General features: G+C 49.2%; 1 protein-coding gene across 1 annotated transcript in view; it reads right to left on the bottom strand.

The window, feature by feature from the left end:
• The window catches only part of LOC137348846 (zinc finger protein 585A-like), a 71728-nt gene that overhangs the window by 30772 nt on the left and 21262 nt on the right, over positions 1–19694 (bottom strand). The window contains exons 5-6 of the mRNA XM_068014083.1: positions 16245–16312; positions 13942–14022 (exon numbers count right to left, since the gene is read on the bottom strand). Coding sequence (XP_067870184.1) covers positions 13942–14022; positions 16245–16312 — 149 coding nt within the window. The remainder of the gene's footprint in view (positions 1–13941; positions 14023–16244; positions 16313–19694) is intronic.

The raw sequence follows: 19694 nt of genomic DNA, 5'->3' as shown, positions 1-19694 counted from the left end.
AGGTTGATAGGTAAATTGGCCATTATAAATTGTCACTAGTATAGGTAGGTGGTAGGGAAATATAGGGACAGTTGGGGATGTTTGGTAGGAATATGGGATTAGTGTAGGATTAGTATAAATGGGTGGTTGATGTTCGGCACAGACTCGGTGGGCCGAAGGGCCTGTTTCAGTGTTGTATCTCTAATCTAATCTAATCTCTCCACTCTGGGATTCTCAGTATGAACAGGGTGGGATGTGTTTTGAGACATGATGTCCCAGCTCTCCACCCTGGGATTCTCAGTATGAACAGGGTGGGATGTGTTTTGAGACAGGATTTTCCAGCTCTCCACCCTGGGATTCTCGGTATGATCAGGGTGGGATGTGTTTTGAGACAGGATGTCCCAGCTCTCCACCCTGGGATTCTCAGTCTGAACAATGTGGGATGTGTTTTGAGACAGGATGTCCCAGCTCTACACCCTGGGATTCTCAGTATGATCAGGGTGGGATGTGTTTTGAGACAGGATGTCCCAGCTCTCCACCCTGGGATTCCCAGTATGAGCAGAGTGGGATGTGTTTTGAGACAAGATGTCCCAGCTCTCCAGCCTGGGATTCTCAGTATGAACAGGGTGGGATGTGTTTTGAGACAGGATGTCCCAGCTCTCCAGCCTGGGATTCTCAGTATGAACAGGGTGGGATGTGTTTTGAGACAGGATGTCCCAGCTCTCTACCCTGGGATTCTCAGTATGAACAGGGTGGGATATGTTTTGAGACAGGATGTCCCAGCTCTCCACCCTGGGATTCTCGGTATGAACAGGGTGGGATGTGTTTTGAGACAAGATGTCCCAGCTCTCCACCCTGGGATTCTCAGTATGAACAGGGCAGGATGTGTTTTGAGACGGGATGTCCCAGCTCTCCACTCTGGGATTCTCAATATGAACAGGGTGGGATGTGTTTTGAGACAGGATGTCCCAGCTCTCCACCCTGGGATTCTCAGTATGAACAGAGTGGGATGTGTTTTGAGACAAGATGTCCCAGCTCTCCACTCTGGGATTCTGAGGATGAACAGAGTGGGATGTGTTTTGTGACAGTATGTCCCAGCTCTCCACTCTGGGATTCTCAGTATGAACAGGGCAGGATGTGTTTTGAGACGGATGTCCCAGCTCTCCACTCTGGGATTCTCAGTATGAACAGAGTGGGATGTGTTTTGAGACAAGATGTCCCAGCTCTCCACCCTGGGATTCTCAGTATGAACTGAGTGGGATGTGTTTTCAGACAGGATGTCCCAGCTCTCCACCCTGGGATTCCCAGTATGAACAGGGTGTGATGTGTTTTGAGACAGGATGTCCCAGCTCTCCACCCTGGGATTCTCAGTATGAACAGTGTGGGATGTGTTTTGAGACAGGATGTCCCAGCTCTCCGCCCTGCGATTCTCAGTGTGAACAGGGTGGGATGTGTTTTGAGACAGGATTTTCCAGCTCTCCACCCTGTGATTCTCAGTATGAACAGTGTGGGATGTGTTTTGAGACGGATGTCCCAGCTCTCCACTCTGGGATTCTCAGTATGAACAGAGTGGGATGTGTTTTGAGACAAGATGTCCCAGCTCTCCATCCTGGGATTCTCAGTATGAACAGTGTGGGATGTGTTTTGAGACGGATGTCCCAGCTCTCCACTCTGGGATTCTCAGTATGAACAGAGTGGGATGTGTTTTGAGACAAGATGTCCCAGCTCTCCATCCTGGGATTCTCAGTATGAACAGTGTGGGATGTGTTTTGAGACGGATGTCCCAGCTCTCCACCCTGGGATTCCCAGTATGAACAGAGTGGGATGTGTTTTGAGACAGGATGTCCCAGATCGCCAGCCTTGGATTCTCAGTTTGAACAGGGTGGGATGTGTTTTGAGACAAGATGTCCCAGCTCTCCACCCTGGGATTCTCAGTGTGAACAGGGTAGGATGTTTTTTGAGACAGGATGTCCCAGCTCTCCACCCTGGGATTCCCAGGATGAACAGAGTGGGATGTGTTTTGAGACAGGATGTCCCAGCTCTCCACCCTGGGATTCCCAGTATGAAAAGAGTGGGATGTGTTTTGAGACAGGCTGTCCCAGCTCTCCACCCTGGGATTCTCAGTTTGAACAGGGTGGGATGTGTTTTGAGACAAGATGTCCCAGCTCTCCACTCTGGGATTCTCAGGATGAACAGAGTGGGATGTGTTTTGAGACAGGATGTCGCAGCTCGCCAGCCTTAGATTCTCAGTCTGAACAGGGTGGGATGTGCTTTGAGACAGGATGTCCCAGCTCTCCACCCTGAGATTCTCAGTATGAACAGGGTGGGATGTGTTTTGAGACAGGAAGTCCCAGCTCTCCAGCCTGGGATTCTCAGTATGAACAGGGTAGGATGTGTTTTGAGACAGGATGTCCCAGCTCTCCACCCTGGGATTCTCAGTCTGAACAGTGTGGGATGTGTTTTGAGACATGATGTCCCAGCTCTCCACCCTGGGATTCTCAGTATGAACAGAGTGGGATGTGTTTTGAGACATGATGTTCCAGCTCTCCACCCTGGGATTCTCAGTATGAACAGAGTGGGATGTGTTTTGAGACAGGATGTCCCAGCTCTCCACCCTGGGATTCTCAGTGTGAACAGGGTGGGATGTGTTTTGAGACAGGATGTCCCAGCTCTCCACCCTGGGATTCTCAGTGTGAACAGGCTGGGATGTGTTTTGAGACGGGATGTCTCTCAGCTCTCCACTCTGGGATTCTCAGTGTGAACTGGGTGGGATGTGTTTTCAGACGGGATGACACAGCTCTCCACCCTGGGATTCTCAGTGTGAACTAGGTGGGATGTGTTTTGAGACAGGATCTCCCAGCTCTCCACCCTGGGATTCTCAGTATGAACAGTGTGGGATGTGTTTTGAGACGGGATGTCCCAGCTCTCCACCCTGGGATTCTCGGAATGAACAGGGTGGGATGTGTTTTGAGACAGGATGTCCCAGCTCTCCAGCCTGGGATTCTCAGTATAAACAGGGTGGGATGTGTTTTGAGACGGGTAGTCCCAGCTCTCCACCCTGGGATTCTCAGTATGAACAGAGTGGGATGTGTTTTGAGACAGGATGTCCCAGCTCTCCACCCTGGGATTCTCAGTATGATCAGGGTGGGATGTGTTTTGAGACAGGATGTCCCAGCTCTCCAGCTTGGGATTCTCAGTATGAACAAGGTGGGATGTGTTTTGAGACAGGATGTCCCAGCTTTCCACCCTGGGATTCTCAGTATGAAAAGGGTGGGATGTGTTTTGAGACAGGATGTTACAGCTCTCGACTCTGGGATTCTCAGTATGAACAGGGTGGGATGTGTTTTGAGACAGGATGTTACAGCTCTCCACCCTGGGATTCTCAATATGAACAGGGTGGGATGTGTTTTGAGACAGGATGTCCCAGCTCTCCACCCTGGGATTCTCAGTATGAACAGAGTGGAATGTGTTTTGAGACAGGATGTCCCAGCTCTCCACCCTGGGATTCTCAGTATGAACAGGCAGGGATGTGTTTTGAGTTGGGATGTCTCTCAGCTCTCCACCCTGGGATTCTCAGTGTGAACAGGGCAGGATGTGTTTTGAGACAGGATTTTCCAGCTCTCCACCCTGGGATTCTCAGTATGAACAGGCAGGGATGTGTTTTGAGTTGGGATGTCTCTCAGCTCTCCACTCTGGGATTCTCAGTATGAACAGGATGGGATGTGTTTTGAGACAGGATGTCCCAGCTCTCCAGCCTGGGATTCTCAGTTTGAACAGGGTGGGATGTGTTTTGAGACAGGATGTCCCAGCTCTCCATCCTGGGATTCTCAGTATGAACAGGGTGGGATGTGTTTTGAGACAGGATGTCCCAGCTCTCCAGCCTGGGATTCTCAGTTTGAACAGGGTGGGATGTGTTTTGAGACAGGATGTCCCAGCTCTCCACCCTGGGATTCTCAGTATGAACAGGGTGGGATGTGTTTTGAGACAGGATGTCCCAGCTCTCCACCCTGGGATTCTCAGTCTGAACAGGGGAGGATGTGTTTTGAGACAGGATGTCCCAGCTCTCCACCCTGGGATTCTCAGTCTGAACAGGGGAGGATGTGTTTTGAGACAGGATGTCCCAGCTCTCCACCCTGGGATTCTCAGTATGAACAGGGTGGGATGTGTTTTGAGACAGGATCTCCCAGCTCTCCACCCTGGGATTCTCAGTGTGAACAGGGTGGGATGTGTTTTGAGACAGGATGTCCCAGCTCTCCACCCTGGGATTCTCAGTGTGAACAGGGCTGGATGTGTTTTGAGACAGGATGTCCCAGCTCTCCACCCAGGGATTCTCAGTATGAACAGTGTGGGATGTGTTTTGAGACAGGATTTTCCAGCTCTCCACCCTGGGATTCTCAGTATGAACAGGCTGGGATGTGTTTTGAGATAGGATGTCCCAGCTCTCCAGCCTGGGATTCTCAGGATAAACAGGGTGGGATGTGTTTTGAGAAGGGTAGTCCCAGCTCTCCACCCTGGGATTCTCAGTATGATCATGGTGGGATGTGTTTTGAGACAGGATGTCCCAGCTCTCCACTCTGGGATTCTCAGGATGAACAGAGTGGGATGTGTTTTGTGACAGTATGTCCCAGCTCTCCACTCTAGGTATCTCAGTATCAACAGCGCAGGATGTGTTTTGAGACGGATGTCCCAGCTCTCCACTCTGGGATTCTCAGTATGAACAGAGTGGGATGTGTTTTGAGACAAGATGTCCCAGCTCTCCACCCTGGGATTCTCAGTGTGAACAGGGTGGGATGTGTTTTGAGACAGGATTTTCCAGCTCTCCACCCTGGGATTCTCAGTATGAACAGTGTGGGATGTGTTTTGAGACAGGATGTCCCAGCTCTCCGCCCTGGGATTCTCAGTGTGAACAGGGTGGGATGTGTTTTGAGACAGGATTTTCCAGCTCTCCACCCTGGGATTCTCAGTATGAACAGTGTGGGATGTGTTTTGAGACAGGGTGTCCCAGCTCTCCGCCCTGGGATTCTCAGTGTGAACAGGGTGGGATGTGTTTTGAGACAGGATTTTCCAGCTCTCCACCCTGGGATTCTCAGTATGAACAGTGTGGGATGTGTTTTGAGACAGGATGTCCCAGCTCTCCGCCCTGGGATTCTCAGTGTGAACAGGGTGGGATGTGTTTTGAGACAGAATTTTCCAGCTCTCCACCCTGGGATTCTCAGTGTGAACAGGGCAGGATGTGTTTTGAGACAGGATGTCCCAGCTCTCCACTCTGGGATTCTCAGTATGAAAAGGGTGGGATGTGTTTTGAGACAGGGTGTCCCAGCTCTCCGCCCTGGGATTCTCAGTGTGAACAGGGTGGGATGTGTTTTGAGACAGGATTTTCCAGCTCTCCACCCTGGGATTCTCAGTATGAACAGTGTGGGATGTGTTTTGAGACAGGATGTCCCAGCTCTCCGCCCTGGGATTCTCAGTGTGAACAGGGTGGGATGTGTTTTGAGACAGGATTTTCCAGCTCTCCACCCTGGGATTCTCAGTGTGAACAGGGCAGGATGTGTTTTGAGACAGGATGTCCCAGCTCTCCACTCTGGGATTCTCAGTATGAAAAGGGTGGGATGTGTTTTGAGACAGGATGTCCCAGCTCTCCACCCTGGGATTCTCAGTATGAACAGGGTGGGATGTGTTTTGAGACAGGATTTTCCAGCTCTCCACCCTCGGATTCTCAGTATGAACAGGCTGGGATGTGTTTTGAGACGGGATGTCTCTCAGCTCTCCACTCTGGGATTCTCAGTGTGAACTGGGTGGGATGTGTTTTCAGACGGGATGACACAGCTCTCCACCCTGGGATTCTCAGTATGAACTAGGTGGGATGTGTTTTGAGACAGGATGTCCCAGCTCTCCACCCTGGGATTCTCAGTCTGAACAATGTGGGATGTGTTTTGAGACAGGATGTCCCAGCTCTCCACCCTGGGATTCTCGGTATGATCAGGGTGGGATGTGTTTTGAGACAGGATGTCCCAGCTCTCCACCCTGGGATTCTCAGTGTGATCAGGGTGGGATGTGTTTTGTGACAGTATGTCCCAGCTCTCCACTCTGGGATTCTCAGTATGAACAGGGCAGGATGTGTTTTGAGACGGATGTCCCAGCTCTCCACTCTGGGATTCTCAGTATGAACAGAGTGGGATGTGTTTTGAGACAAGATGTCCCAGCTCTCCACCCTGGGATTCCAGGTATGAACTGAGTGGGATGTGTTTTCAGACAGGATGTCCCAGCTCTCCACCCTGGGATTCCCAGTATGAACAGAGTGGGATGTGTTTTGAGACAGGATGTCCCAGATTGCCAGCCTTGGATTCTCAGTTTGAACAGGGTGGGATGTGTTTTGAGACAAGATTTCCCAGCTCTCCACCCTGGGATTCTCAGTGTGAACAGGGTAGGATGTTTTTTGAGACAGGATGTCCCAGCTCTCCACCCTGGGATTCCCAGTATGAACAGAGTGGGATGTGTTTTGAGACAGGATGTCCCAGCTCTCCACCCTGGGATTCCCAGTATGAACAGAGTGGGATGTGTTTTGAGACAGGATGTCCCAGCTCTCCACCCTGGGATTCTCAGTTTGAACAGGGTGGGATGTGTTTTGAGACAAGATGTCCCAGCTCTCCTCTCTGGGATTCTCAGGATGAACAGAGTGGGATGTGTTTTGAGACAGGATGTCGCAGCTCGCCAGCCTTAGATTCTCAGTTTGAACAGGGTGGGATGTGCTTTGAGACAGGATGTCCCAGCTCTCCACCCTGAGATTCTCAGTATGAACAGGGTGGGATGTGTTTTGAGACAGGAAGTCCCAGCTCTCCAGCCTGGGATTCTCAGTATTAACAGGGTAGGATGTGTTTTGAGACAGGATGTCCCAGCTCTCCACCCTGGGATTCTCAGTATGAACAGAGTGGGATGTGTTTTGAGACATGATGTTCCAGCTCTCCACCCTGGGATTCTCAGTATGAACAGAGTGGGATGTGTTTTGAGACAGGATGTCCCAGCTCTCCACCCTGGGATTCTCAGTGTGAACAGGGTGGGATGTGTTTTGAGACAGGATGTCCCAGCTCTCCACCCTGGGATTCTCAGTGTGAACAGGCTGGGATGTGTTTTGAGACGGGATGTCTCTCAGCTCTCCACTCTGGGATTCTCAGTGTGAACTGGGTGGGATGTGTTTTCAGACGGGATGACACAGCTCTCCACCCTGGGATTCTCAGTGTGAACTAGGTGGGATGTGTTTTGAGACAGGATCTCCCAGCTCTCCACCCTGGGATTCTCAGTATGAACAGTGTGGGATGTGTTTTGAGACGGGATGTCCCAGCTCTCCACCCTGGGATTCTCGGAATGAACAGGGTGGGATGTGTTTTGAGACAGGATGTCCCAGCTCTCCAGCCTGTGATTCTCAGTATAAACAGGGTGGGATGTGTTTTGAGACGGGTAGTCCCAGCTCTCCACCCTGGGATTCTCAGTATGAACAGAGTGGGATGTGTTTTGAGACAGGATGTCCCAGCTCTCCACCCTGGGATTCTCAGTATGATCAGGGTGGGATGTGTTTTGAGACAGGATGTCCCAGCTCTCCAGCCTGGGATTCTCAATATGAACAAGGTGGGATGTGTTTTGAGACAGGATGTCCCAGCTTTCCACCCTGGGATTCTCAGTATGAACAGGGTGGGATGTGTTTTGAGACAGGATGTTACAGCTCTCGACTCTGGGATTCTCAGTATGAACAGGGTGGGATGTGTTTTGAGACAGGATGTTACAGCTCTCCACCCTGGGATTCTCAGTATGAACAGGGTGGGATGTGTTTTGAGACAGGATGTCCCAGCTCTCCACCCTGGGATTCCCAGTATGAACAGAGTGGGATGTGTTTTGAGACAGGATGTCCCAGCTCTCCACTCTGGGATTCTCAGTATGAACATGGTGGGATGTGTTTTGAGACAGGATATCCCAGCTCTCCAGCCTGGGATTCTCAGTATGATCAGGGTGGGATGTGTTTTGAGACAGGATGTCCCAGCTCTCCACCCTGGGATTCTCAGGATGAACAGAGTGGGATGTGTTTTGAGACAGGATATCCCAGCTCGCCAGCCTTGGTTTCTCAGTTTGAACAGGGTGGGATGTGTTTTGAGACAGGATGTCCCAGCTCTCCACCCTGGGATTCTCAGTATGAACATGGTGGGATGTGTTTTGAGGCAGGATATCCCAGCTCTCCACCCTGGGATTCTCAGGATGAACAGAGTGGGATGTGTTTTGAGACAGGATGTCCCAGCTCGCCAGCCTTGGATTCTCAGTTTGAACAGGGTGGGATGTGTTTTGAGACAGGATGTCCCAGCTCTCCACCCTGGGATTCTCAGGATGAACAGAGTGGGATGTGTTTTGAGACAGGATGTCCCAGCTCGCCAGCCTTGGATTCTCAGTTTGAACAGGGTGGGATGTGTTTTGAGACAGGATGTCCCAGCTCTCCAACCTGGGATTCTCAGTATGAATGGAGTGGTATGTGTTTTGAGACAGGATGTCCCAGCTCTCCACCCTGGGATTCTCAGTCTGAACAATGTGGGATGTGTTTTGAGACAGGATGTCCCAGCTCTCCACCCTGGGATTCTCAGTATGAACAGGCTGGGATGTGTTTTGAGACAGGATGTCCCAGCTCTCCACCCTGGGATTCTCAGTATAAACAGGGTGGGATGTGTTTTGAGACGGGTAGTCCCAGCTCTCCACCCTGGGATTCTCAGTATGAACAGAGTGGGATGTGTTTTGAGACAGGATGTCCCAGCTCTCCAGCCTGGGATTCTCAGTATAAACAGGGTGGGATGTGTTTTCAGACGGGTAGTCCCAGCTCTCCACCCTGGGATTCTCAGTATGAACAGAGTGGGATGTGTTTTGAGACAGGATGTCCCAGCTCTCCACCCTGGGATTCTCAGTCTGATCAGGGTGGGATGTGTTTTGAGACAGGATGTCCCAGCTCTCCAGCCTGGGATTCTCAGTATGAACAAGGTGGGATGTGTTTTGAGACAGGATGTCCCAGCTCTCCACCCTGGGATTCTCAGTATGAACAGGGTGGGATGTGTTTTGAGACAGGATGTTACAGCTCTCGACTCTGGGATTCTCAGGATGAACAAGGTGGGATGTGTTTTGAGACAGGATGTCTCAGCTCTCCACCCTGGGATTCTCCGTATGAACAGGGTGGGATGTGTTTTGAGACAGGATGTCCCAGCTTTCCACCCTGGGATTCTCAGTATGAACAGGGTGGGATGTGTTTTGAGACAGGATGTCCCAGCTCTCCACTCTGGGATTCCCAGTATGAGCAGAGTGGGATGTTTTTTGAGACAGGATGTCCCAGCTCTCCACCCTGGGATTCCCAGTATGAACAGAGTGGAATGTGTTTTGAGACAGGATGTCCCAGCTCTCCACCCTGGGATTCTCAGTATGAACAGGCAGGGATGTGTTTTGAGTTGGGATGTCTCTCAGCTCTCCACCCTGGGATTCTCAGTGTGAACAGGGCAGGATGTGTTTTGAGACAGGATTTTCCAGCTCTCCACCCTGGGATTCTCAGTATGAACAGGCAGGGATGTGTTTTGAGTTGGGATGTCTCTCAGCTCTCCACTCTGGGATTCTCAGTATGAACAGGATGGGATGTGTTTTGAGACAGGATGTCCCAGCTCTCCAGCCTGGGATTCTCAGTTTGAACAGGGTGGGATGTGTTTTGAGACAGGATGTCCCAGCTCTCCACCCTGGGATTCTCAGTATGAACAGGGTGGGATGTGTTTTGAGACAGGATGTCCCAGCTCTCCACCCTGGGATTCTCAGTCTGAACAGGGGAGGATGTGTTTTGAGACAGGATGTCCCAGCTCTCCACCCTGGGATTCTCAGTCTGAACAGGGGAGGATGTGTTTTGAGACAGGATGTCCCAGCTCTCCACCCTGGGATTCTCAGTATGAACAGGGTGGGATGTGTTTTGAGACAGGATCTCCCAGCTCTCCACCCTGGGATTCTCAGTGTGAACAGGGTGGGATGTGTTTTGAGACAGGATGTCCCAGCTCTCCACCCTGGGATTCTCAGTGTGAACAGGGCTGGATGTGTTTTGAGACAGGATGTCCCAGCTCTCCACCCTGGGATTCTCAGTATGAACAGGGTGGGATGTGTTTTGAGACAGGATGTTCCAGCTCTCCACCCTGGGATTCTCAGTATGAACAGGCTGGGATGTGTTTTGAGATAGGATGTCCCAGCTCTCCAGCCTGGGATTCTCAGTATAAACAGGGTGGGATGTGTTTTGAGAAGGGTAGTCCCAGCTCTCCACCCTGGGATTCTCAGTATGATCAGGGTGGGATGTGTTTTGAGACAGGATGTCCCAGCTCTCCACCCTGGGATTCTCAGGATGAACAGAGTGGGATGTGTTTTGAGACAGGATGTCCCAGCTCGCCAGCCTTGGATTCTCAGTTTGAACAGGGTGGGATGTGTTTTGAGACAGGATGTCCCAGCTCTCCAGCCTGGGATTCTCAGTATGAACAGGGTGGGATGTGTTTTGAGACATGATGTCCCAGCTCTCCACCCTGGGATTCTCAGTATGAACAGGCAGGGATGTGTTTTGAGTCAGGATGTCTCTCAGCTCTCCACTCTGGGATTCTCAGTATGAACAGTGTGGGATGTGTTTTGAGACAGGATGTCCCAGCTCTCCAGCCTGGGATTCTCAGTGTGAACAGGGTGGGATGTGTTTTGAGACAGGATGTCCCAGCTCTCCACCCTGGGATTCTCAGTGTGAACAGGGCAGGATGTGTTTTGAGACAGGATGTCCCAGCTCTCCACCCTGGGACTCTCAGTATGAACAGGGTGGGATGTGTTTTGAGACAGGATTTTCCAGCTCTCCACCCTGGGATTCTCAGTATGAACAGGCTGGGATGTGGTTTGAGACGTGATGTCTCTCAGCTCTCCACTCTGGGATTCTCAGTGTGAACTGGGTGGGATGTGTTTTCAGACGGGATGACACAGCTGTCCACCCTGGGATTCTCTGTATGAACTAGGTGGTATGTGTTTTGAGACAGGATCTCCCAGCTCTCCACCCTGGGATTCTCAGTATGAACAGGCTGGGATGTGTTTTGAGACAGGATGTCCCAGCTCTCCAGCCTGGGATTCTCAGTATAAACAGGGTGGGATGTGTTTTGAGAAGGGTAGTCCCAGCTCTCCATCCTGTGATTCTCAGTATGAACAGGGTGGGATGTGTTTTGAGACAGGATTTTCCAGCTCTCCATCCTGGGATTCTCAGTATGAACAGGCAGGGCTGTGTTTTGAGTCGGGATGTCTCTCAGCTCTCCACTCTGGGATTCTCAGTGTGAACTGGATGGGATGTGTTTTGAGACAGGATGTCCTGGCTCTCCACTCTGGGATTCTCAGTATGAACAGAGTAGGATGCGTTTTGAGACAGGATGTCCCAGCTCTCCACCCTGGGATTCTCAGTATGAACAGGGTGGGATGCGTTTTGAGACAGGATGTCCCAGCTCTCCACCCTGGGATTCTCAGTATGAACAGTGTGGGATGTGTTTTGAGACAGGATGTCCCAGCTCTCCACTCTGGGATTCTCAGTATGAACAGAGTGGGATGTGTTTTGAGACAGGATTTTCCAGTTCTCCACTCTGGGATTCTCAGTATGAACAGGGTAGGATGTGTTTTGAGACAGGATGTCCCAGCTCTCCACCCTGGGATTCTCAGTATAAACAGGGTGGGATGTGTTTTGAGACAGGATGTCCCAGCTCTCCACTCTGGGATTCTCAGAATGTACAGGGTTCGGAGAGGGGAGGACCCACTATCCATGGTTTACTGAGAAAGTTAAAGATAGTCTGAAAATTAACGGAAAAGCATATAATTGCACAGGTCAGAATGTTTGACAGAATATAAAAAACAGCAAAGAGTAACTGAAAGATTGATAAGGAGTGCAGATTTCAAACAGAGTATGGTGGTATGTGTTTGCTGAGTGGTGAGTTCAGTGAAGGGGATAGGATGTACTCCTTTTTTCTACTTCATCCCTCCTCCAGTATTTGGTTCTTGCTTCTGTGCAGTGGAAAGAGCTGGTTGGTGAGTAACTGGTCAGATATTCTACTCATTATAAATAGTCTGTTAAGTTAAGGTTTGGCAGTGCAGCTTGGCCGAGAGCAAAGCACAGCTTGTGACATGTGGGATGTCGTGGACGCACCATGTGTCCTGGACAAACACGTCTGCAGGCAGTGTCACTGGCTGCACAAGCTTGAGCTCTAGGTTTTGGATCTCGAGCAGTGGCTGGAGTCACTGTGGTGCATCCACAATGCAGAGAACTACATGGATAGCAGGTTTAGCGAGGTGGTCACACCACAGGTTAGGAGCATGCAGGTCGAGAGGGAATGGGTGACCGCCAGACAGTCTAAGGTAGGTAGTGCAGGAGTCCCCTGAGTTGATCTCACTCGCTAATCGGTTTTCGATTTTGGATACTGGTGAGGGTGATGGTTCCTCAGAGGAGTGCAGACAGAGCCATGATTGTGGCACCACAGGTGGCTCAGCTGCACAGGAGGAGAGGAGGAAGAGTGTAAGAGCAGTAATGATAGGGGATTCATTAGTCAGGGGAACAGACAGGTGTTTCTGTGACCGTAGATTAGACTCCAGGATCGTGTGTTGCCTTCCTGGGGGAAGGTGAACAGCCAGAGGTCGTGGTCCACATTGGCACCAATAAAATAGGTAGGAAGGGGGAATACATAGGATTACTCCCAGTCCCATGTGCAAGTAAACATAGGAATAGGAGAATTGAGTGATTGAACATGTGGCTGGAGAACTGGTGCAGGAGGGAGGACATCAGATTTCTGAGGCACTGAGACCAGTTCGGGGGCAGGTGGAACCTGTACAAGGTGGACGGGTTGCATCTTAACAGGACTGGGACTAATATCCTCGCAGAAGATTTGCTAGTGCTGTTGGGAAGGGTTTAAACTAGATTGGCAGGGGGATGGGAGCCTTAGAGGGATCTCAGATTGGAGGATAGCAAAACTGGTAACTTGTCAGGGGTGTGGGAACCAGGAGGAAATATCAGAGAGGAACACCAAGGTGCACAGAATACTGGGAGAGATAGATAGCACTAGAGTAGGGAATAGTAAGTTATTAGGTGGGGTCAGAGTCAGGGAGAAAGTAATAAAGTCTAAATCAGGGTTAATGTGCATGTATGTGAATGCACAGAGTGTGGTTAATAAGATTGATGAGGTACAGGCACAGATTGCCATGTGGAAATATTATGCTGTATCTATAACAGAGACCTGGCTCAAAGAAGGGCAGGACTGGGTGTTAAATCTTCCTGGATACAAGATGCTTAGGAAAGATAAGAAAGGGAAAAGGCGGGAGGGATGGCAGTATTGATTAAGGAGAGCATTGCAGTGTTGGAGGAAAAAGATGTCCCGTAGGAGTCGAGGACAGAATCAATTTAGCTAGAGCTAAGGAACAAAAAAGGTGCATTTACATTGCTCGGTGTTGTCTTTCGGCCACCAGCAAGTGGGAAGGACGTGGAGGAACAAATTTGCAAGGACATTACAGAGAGGTGCAAAAATTATAGGTTAGTTATAATGGGGGACTTTAATTATCCAAACATGGCTGGGATAGTAGTAGTGTAAAGGGAATTGAGGGGCAAGAGTTCCGAGAGTGTGTTCAGGAAACTTTTTTACAGCAGTATGTTGCTCATCAAATGAGAAAGGAGGCACTGCTAGACCTGGTTCTGAGGAATGAGAAGGGCCAAGTGGATCAAGTATCAATAGGACAGCATGTAGGGGAGAGTGATCATTGTATCATAATATTTCGGCTGACTATGGAAAAGGACAAAGAACAATCCAGAGTAAGAATAATTCACTGGGGGAAAGACAACTTCAATGGGGTAAGAATGGAGCTGGGGTGAATCAATTGGATTCAAACGTTGGCAGGAAAACTGGTAGCTGAACAGTGGGCTACCTTCAAAGAACTGATGTATTGGGCACAGTCAACATCTGTTCCCTCAAAGGGGAAAAGTAGGGTAAATAAATCCAGAGCTCCCTGCATGACAAAAGAGGCAGAGATAATGATACAGAAGAAAAAGTGTGCTTTTGACAGAAGCCAGGTAGAAAATATTATTGAGAAACAGGCTGAATATAATGTCCAGAGGGGAAGTGAAAAAACAAATCAGAGAATCAAAGAGAGAGCATATAAAGAGATCGACAGCTGGCATTAAAGGGAATCCCAAAGTTTTTGACAAACATATAAACAGTAAAAGGGTGGGTAAAGAAGTGTGGGACTGATTCGGGAAGCAATAAGGGAACTTACACGTGGAGGCAGGGGACATAGCTGAGGTATTAAATGAATACTTTGCATCTGTCTTTAGCAAGGAAGAAGATGCAATCCAGGCAATAATGAAAGAGGAGGTAATTCAAACACCAGAAGGGTTTAAAATTCATTTAAAAAAGGACGTATTAGATCGCTGTCTGTACTTCAAAGTGGATAAAGCATCAGGACCAGATGAGATGCAACCAAGGATACTGAGGGAAGTGAGGCTGGAAATTGCAGAGACACTGGCCATCATCTTTCAGTCTCTCTTAGACTTGGGGGTGCTGCCAGAGGACTGGACAATTGCAAATGTTACACCCTTGTTCAAAAAAGGGTGTAAAGGTAAGCCCAGCAAGTACAGCCCAGTCAGTTTAACTTCAGTGGTGGGGAAACTTCTAGAAAGAATAATTTGGGAGAAAATTAACAGTCACATGGGCAAATGTGGGTTAATTAAAGAAAGCCAACACAGATTTCTTTTGGGAAAATCATGTTTGTTTAATGCTGGAGTTATTGAGGAGATAACAAAGTGTTGATGTGGTGTACATGGACTTTCAAAATGCCTTTGATACCAGTGCCACACAACAGACTTGTGAGCAATCTTCTAGCTCATGGAATAAAAGGGAAAGTAGCAACATGGATAATTGGCTGCATGTCAGGAAATAAAGAGTAGTGTTGAAGGGTTTTTCAGGCTGGAGGAAGGTTTGTAGTGGAGTTCCCCAGGGATCAGTGTTGGAACCCTTGCTTTCCAGATATATATTAATGACCTAGACCTTGGTGTACAGGGCACAATTTCAAAGTTTGCAGATGACATGAAACTTGGAAGCATTGTGAACTGTGAGGAGGATAGTGGAGAACTCGAAAAGGACATAGACAAGTTGGTGGAATGGGCAGACAGGTGGCAGATGAAGCTCAATGCAGAGAAGTGCGAAGTGCTTCATTTAGGTAGGAAGAACACTGAGAGAGAGAATATAGAATAAAGGTTACAATTCTAAAGGGCTGCAGGAGCAGAGGGACCTGGGTGTATATGTGCGTAAGTCATTGAAGGTGGAAGGACAGGTTGAGAGAGCAGTTAATAATGCATACAGTATCCTGGGCTTTATTAATAGAGGCATAGAGTACAAGTGCAAGGAGGTTATGTTCAAAAAGAAACATGAAATGCTGGAAATACTCAGCAGGTCTGGCAACATCTGTGGAGAGAGAAGCAGAGTTAACGTTTCAGGTCAGTGACCCTTCATCAGAACCCTGTTCTGAGTTCTGATGAAGGGTCACTGACCTGAAACATGAACTCTGCTTCTGTCGCCACAGATGCTGCCAGTCCTGCTGAGTATTTCCAGCATTTCTTGATTTTATTTCAGATTTCCAGCATCTGCAGTATTTTGCTTTTATTTTAGAGCTTATGTTGAACTTGTTTAAGATACTAGTTTGCCCTCAGCTGGTGTATTGTGTCCAGTTCTGGGTGCGGCACTTTCGGAAAGATGTGCGGGCATTGGAGAGAGTAGGGAAAAATATCACAAAAATGGTTGCAAGGATGAGGAACTTCAGTTGTGAAGATACATTGAAGGGAAGGCTGAGAGGTGATTTGTTAGAGCTCAAAAACAAGAGGAGTCTGGACAGAGTAGATAGGGAGAAACTGTTCCCACTAGTGAAAGAATCAAGAACCAGAGTGCACAGTTTTAAAGTATTTGGTCAGAGAAGCAAAAGTGACATGAGGAAAAACTTCACTTGGTAAATGGTTAAGGTCTGGAAGGTGCTGCCTGACAGTGTGGTGGAGGCAGGTTCAATTGAAGCATTCAAAAGAGAATTAGACAGGAAGATGAAAAGAAGAATGTGCAAGGTTATGGGGAGAAGGCGAGGGAATGGAATTGACTGAATTGCTCTTTCAAAGAGCCGGTGCGGACACGATGGGCCGAATGGTCTCCTTCACTGTAACAATTCTGAGATTGTGTGAACCGCACGCTCTGCCTCTGCTCGCGCTGGCCGCGCATGCTCATCTCACACCGCCCGCCCGGCTGATGGACATCAGCTGCGGGCCAATAAGGAGAGCGGGAGCGGCCTGGAGGACTGTACGGGCTGCGGGTCCTCCAACAATCCACGCGCGTGAGGGCGGGGCTTGCTCAAAGAGGGCGGGGCTGCGTTACACTTCTGTCCCGCCCTCTCCTACTATTGGCCCCGAGCAGCCGTCAATCACGGTGGCTTCTTCGGTCAGAGGTCATGAACCGAGCGCGCAGGCGCATTCTGGTTTAGTTTGTTTGTAGCATTTGCCGTGTGAAGCTCCTCTGTTGCCGGTAAACGGCGGCGGATTTCAGAAACCCCCGGTGTCGGCCGCAACACCCCCAATAAGGAGCTCCCAGTGCCGCGTCTGTACCGAGTGGGGCGGCAGCTGCGAGGCTTCTCCCGGTGACAGACCCGGGGTTAACGGCCGCCAGATTTCCAGCTCTTTTGGATGAATTAAAGATTAATAAAGTGTAACATCAAAGGAGAAAACTTTAAAGGAAACTGAGCTCAGTTATAAAGGGGCCTGGGGGAGGGAGGGAGGAACCATTTGGGACACAGCACAGGGCAGGAGGTCCCCCCTCCCCCACTCCCGGGTTCCACAAAGACTCCCCTTGGACTGGGCCACACCTGGGCAGGGCTGGCTCAAGGTGCAGGAAGCTGTTAGGCTGAGCTGTGGACTGGGAGGAGTGGGGGGTTTGACTGACAGGCCTGGGGAGGGGGATATCAGGGCAGGTACACACACTGCTCCCCCTTTTCCTCCTGGGATCTTTTACTGGAGTCGTGTTGCTGAGTGTTTCTAAACTCTGTCTCCCTATCCCGGTAATGTCGGTGGATTGTAGGTTGCTGTGAGTGTTGGACTATATTGTCTCTCCTCATTCTTCCTCCTTCTCCCACTCCGAGTTCCAGGCTGCAGGCAGCAGTGGCTCGATGCGCCTGAAATGTTAACTCTGTTTCTCTCTTCACAGATGATGCCTGACCTGCTGAATATTTCCAGTATTTTCTCCTTTTATTTCAGATTTCCAGCATCCACAGTATTTTGCTTTTGTTTTACTGCAAGCATTGCTCACAGAACTGAGTCAAGAAACACAGACGGACCAATTAAGATCCTGTTTGTATCGCTGTGGGTGTTGGATGTGGAAGTTAGTTCCGAATGTCTCTTTTGGTCTTTTTTGTTCCATTCGTTTGAGCTGGAGTGTAGATGGCGGAGCAACTGCTGGCTTTACACCTGAGTACTTTTGAGCCCAGTGGAGTCCAACAATTTTCATAGTGAGGTTGTCAAGGGAAATCGATTCCAGGGGAGATGAGGTTGCTAAACAGACACCAACCACTCATTGTAAAAGAGTATTATTTTGGTAACAAGTATTTCTGTAGAGGTTTTTAATCCAGTTTACATATACACATGTTGTTACTTCATTCCTGGGATATGGGCATCAGGAGCCAGAATGCGTATATTACCAATCTCCAGTTGCCCATTGAGAAGGTGATGGTGGGCCTTCATCTTGAACCACTGTAGTCTGTGTGGTGAAGGTGCTTCCACAATGGTGTTAGGGAAGGAGTTACAGGATTTTCACCCAGTGATGATGAAGGAATGGTGATAAATGTCCAAGTTAACATCAACTTTGTATTTATGTCGCGCCTTTAATGCAATAAAATGTTTCAAGGTGTTTCACAGGAGTGCTTATAAAGTAACAGGGTGGCGCAGTGGTTAGCACCGCAGACCTCACAGCTCAAGGGACCTGGGTTCAATTATGGGTACTGCCTGTGCGGAGTTTGCAAGTTCTCCCTGTGACTGCGTGGGTTTTCGCTGGGTACTCCCGTTTCCTCCCACAGCCAAAGACTTGCAAGTGATAGGTAAATTGGCCATTGTAAATTGCCCCTCGTGTAGGTAGGTGACAGGGAATATGGGATTACTGTAGGGTTAGTATAAATGGGTGGTTGTTGGTCAGCACAGACTCCGTGGGCCGAAGGGCCTGTTTCAGTGCTGAATCTCTAAATAAAATAAATAACATTTGACACTGAGCCACATGAGGATATATTAGGGCAGATGACCAAAAGTTTTAAGAAGTGTCTGGAGCATGGAAGGTGAGGCAGATTGACGGAGAGGATCAGGGAGGGATTTCCAAAGCTTATGGCCTTGGCAGCTGAAGGCATGGCCACCAGTGATGGAGCAATGAAAATCGGGGATGCTCAAGATGCCAGAATTAGGTGAGCTCTGAGCGTTGTGGGGCTGGAGGAGATTATAGAGATGGTGAGGGGTGAGGATATGGAGGGATTTGAAAGCAAGGATGAGGATTTTAAAATTGAGGTGCTGCTTAACTGGGAGTCTGTGTAGGTCAGTGAGCACAGTGGTGATGGGTGAACAGGACTGGGTTCGAGGTAGGACACAGGCAGCAGAGTTTTGGATGATCTCAAGTTTACAGAGGGTAGAATGTGGGAGGCCGGCCAGGAGTGTGTTAGAATAGTCAAGGTGAGAGGTAACAAATCCATGGATGTAAGTTTCAGAGGCAGATGAGCTGAGACAGTGGTGAAGTCTGGTGATGTTACTGAGGTGGAAATAGGCGGTCTGAGTGATGGTGCTGATATGCAGTCGGAGGCTCATCTCGGAGTCAAATATGACACCAAAATTATGAATGGTCTGGTTTAGCCTCTGACAGTTGCCAGGGAAAGGGATTGAGTTGGTGGCTAGGGAGTGGAGTTTGTAGCAGGGACTGAAGACAATAGCTTCAGACTTCCCAATATTTAATTGGATGAAATTTCTGTTCTTCCAGTACTGGATGTCAGACAAGTCAGGATGGTGTGTGACTTGGAGGGGAACTTGGTGTTCACATACACCTGCTCCGCTGGTCCGTCTAGATGATGGAAGTTGAGGGTGTGGGAGGTTCTGTCAAAGTTCTGGTCGAGTTGTAGATATATAAAATCCCTCTCCTCTCTCTCTCCCTCCCACCTCTCTCTCTCTCTCTCCTCCCATAGAGAGCTGAGTCTTGTGTAGGTCCAGACTGGGTGGCAGGGGTTCCTTTCCCTGAAGGACATTAGTGAACCAGTTGGGGTTGTACGTCAAAACAGCAGCTTTCATGGTCACTTTTTCCTCGTACCGTCCCCAAAATGTTCCAGATTCATTCAGCTCCATTTCCCAACCTGCCTTTGTGTTTTTGTGGGTTCTCTCACACTTTTTTTTTTCTTTTTAAAATCCATTTCACAGGGTTTTGGAAGGAGAGGAATTGCAGTCGTGAAATGCAAAAAAACATCAGATCAGGATCTGAAGGAGTCGCCCAATTTATCGTAACCTGAATATCACCAGATTTTGAACGTGGAAAGAAAAAGCAGCGATCAGAGTGGAGAGAAACTGAACACATGTTCTGTGTGTGGACGAGGTTTCAGCCGATCATCTGGCCTGTTGAAACACAAGTGCA

Source organism: Heterodontus francisci, chromosome 34 (genome assembly GCF_036365525.1).
Source record: "Heterodontus francisci isolate sHetFra1 chromosome 34, sHetFra1.hap1, whole genome shotgun sequence".
Classification (NCBI taxonomy): domain Eukaryota; kingdom Metazoa; phylum Chordata; class Chondrichthyes; order Heterodontiformes; family Heterodontidae; genus Heterodontus; species Heterodontus francisci.
This window is presented reverse-complemented; position numbering and strand designations above follow the sequence as displayed.